The sequence below is a fragment of the Silene latifolia genome, chromosome 4, assembly GCF_048544455.1.
Source record: "Silene latifolia isolate original U9 population chromosome 4, ASM4854445v1, whole genome shotgun sequence".
Lineage (NCBI taxonomy): Eukaryota > Viridiplantae > Streptophyta > Magnoliopsida > Caryophyllales > Caryophyllaceae > Silene > Silene latifolia.
Genome location: NC_133529.1, coordinates 109,907,946 through 109,910,480, shown reverse-complemented (window position 1 = coordinate 109,910,480; position 2,535 = coordinate 109,907,946). Strand labels below are relative to the sequence as shown.

The window sequence follows — 2,535 nt, the reverse complement described above, 5'->3', positions numbered from 1 at the left end:
CCTCCCGGTCCGTTGTGCAATTTTTCATTTATTAATTCGCAAATCTCGGATTGTGAGATCGAACCACTTCACAATTTGTTGTGTGAAGTTCTCTTTATTGGTTCGTTTATTTTATTTATTAGTGTCACATGTGACCTTGTACAAACAAGGATTTAATGCATACATTTTTTTACAGTTCTATTATCACACTGAATTTGTTGTGTGAAGTTCTCTTTATTGTTTCTTGCCATCAATTCAAAATTAGAACATACGGAGTAGCTTTAAAAAAACAAGTTGCACTTACAAGAGAATTGTACAAGTAATCACCAAAATCAGAATGTCTTGCTCACAAGTCACAACCCCTAATCACTTAAATTAACTCATAAGTTCGCTCGTTAGAGATATATGCCATTGAATCGGAGGTGTTGAGTTTGATTTTCTTCATGTACAAGTGTTAGTTCTCAATTCCGAACTATATATGTAAAACCAAATAAATTTCTCGGTCACTAACAAGGAACAACATCATTAATATGAACGTGGCGATGGTCTATAATGATGCTCAATGATGGGAACCGTTCTAGTGGTAGGAGCAACCGGAGCTCTCACATGCCCAACCATGGAAACTTCCAAAGCCTCCTCTTCATAAGCTTGCCTTACCAACTCCTCCAATTTCGACCTCTTCTTCGCCTTAGCAAACATTGCAACAAACAATAACCCTAGCAAAAATGCACCTAGTGCCGCCCCAATCGAGCTTCCCAGAACCACCTTCCACCTACTAATACTACTATTTGTATTATACTCCTCCGATTGCCCTTGACCCAATGACGATGCCTGGTTCGCGTTAATCACAAGCCCGATATGACCATCCTTCTTAGCATGGCATACATTTGGTGCAACCAAACTTGCTAATGTCACATTACCAAACTCCCCAAAACTAGCACAATATAACATTTTACCTTGAAGACTAATCTTGGTACTAATAATTCTTGTTACATTGGTAAAATCAACCACAATTGGATCTTTATCGGCAATTACCCGAAGCTCAAACGGGTTTGGACTACTAGTATTTTTAAGATCATCCCCACCATTGTAAGCAAAGAGGCCTAATATTGGTGTAACAAGTTCATATCCTTGTAAATTATTATAATTATTATAGTATATGGTCGAAAATTTTAATCCGAGCTCTTGTTTAATAAAAATGACTCTTTCTAGGCATGGGTTTATGATGACACCTTTACCTAAACGAAATTCTTTCATATTAGCGCCATATCTTCTTATGCTCCCGCATCGGAATCTAGCTGCGTTAACCTCAATGCCAGAGAAATTTGTTGGTAGACGTACATTGTTTAGTACACCCGTCTTAAAATTTTCCTTATCAAAGAGACTGACCGTCAAGTCTCGAATGGCAAGGTCAAGAAGGCGAGGAGAAAGAGAAGTGGTTGCTGGCTTTGCCGCGGCTCTGTCGTCCATTGCCGTGAATTTCTGGATTCGAGATGATAATGATGGCGATGCTGAAGAAATGAAGAGGAGAAGCATTGTGAAGAGAGGAAAAATAGAAGCCATGTGCATATAGTTAAATGGTTGTTTATGTAGGGATTAACAAAAGATTACATAGAAAGAAGTGTGTTTATAGAAAGTTAGCAGCTTTTAACAAGGTTTCAGTATGTAGGACTGAGAGGAAGAGAATGAGCTAAATGGAGGGTCAGCAATTTTATACATGTAAAGTAAATAAGTAAAGATGTAGTACTTCCTCTTATTCAATTCTTTACATTTCAGATTTGCTTTTCGGGCCAATTTTTAGAACTTTACATGTGATTTATAAAGTATAGTACTGTATATTTTTATTTTTTTAACCATTTATTTGGACCCAAAAAAGAAAAACATAAAGAACTTATTGAACATATTAGAATAGGAAAATGTAAAGAACCTGATAAATAAGAGGTAGTACATTATTAATTCTTTTAGTGTAAAACCGCCTTATATTTTATTGTACAAAAATGTCTTTTCATAATTTCTTGTATGAACTACCCATGTTTTTGTGAGGGGTACATTTGTCTATAACAAATGATTTTACACTAATTTAATGTACAACGGTTTTACACAAGGCCAAATCGTTTGTTTGGTGTTTTGGGTCATTAGGGGTATTATGATATATGACTTGTAATTAGTTCAAAAGTCAAAAGTTAACTGAAATCTTATGGGGGAATCTGTGGGGACGATGGAGGATGATTACGAGTTTGCTTTGCGTTTGCATGCCTTCCTATTACAACCATCATTAAACCGCCCGTCAATCATCCATTCTTTCTTTTGTTTTGAGGTTAATCAGTTTGTTTAATTGTCAAAACTTATATAAGTATCACCAATCGTTGGTTGGTGCAGTGGTAGCATGGGGCTGCGCTTGGTAGGGAGGTCTGCGGATCGATCCCCCACAACTGCGATTGGGAGGGGTTTAAATACCGTAATCCTTGGACACGCCCCGAAATCCAGATTAGTCGGCCCAATGTGGTTCGGATTACCGGATGGTTTAGACCAAAAAAAAAAAAAAAAACTTATATA

At 36.9% G+C, this 2,535-nt stretch overlaps 1 protein-coding gene across 1 annotated transcript; it reads right to left on the bottom strand.

Moving 5' to 3' along the window:
- Positions 1-225: 225 nt before the first annotated feature.
- Positions 226-1,715, bottom strand: LOC141652405 (uncharacterized). Its single transcript, XM_074459859.1, has one exon. It carries the CDS (start codon positions 1,546-1,548, stop codon positions 505-507), a length of 1,044 nt encoding a protein of 347 aa, XP_074315960.1. The 5' UTR covers positions 1,549-1,715; the 3' UTR covers positions 226-504.
- Between the last annotated feature and the right edge of the window lie 820 nt (positions 1,716-2,535).

What these genes read in the sequence shown, in the direction of transcription:
- LOC141652405 (XM_074459859.1), bottom strand. Translation starts at nt 1,548, where the DNA reads ATGCACATGGCTTCTATTTTTCCTCTCTTCACAATGCTTCTCCTCTTC.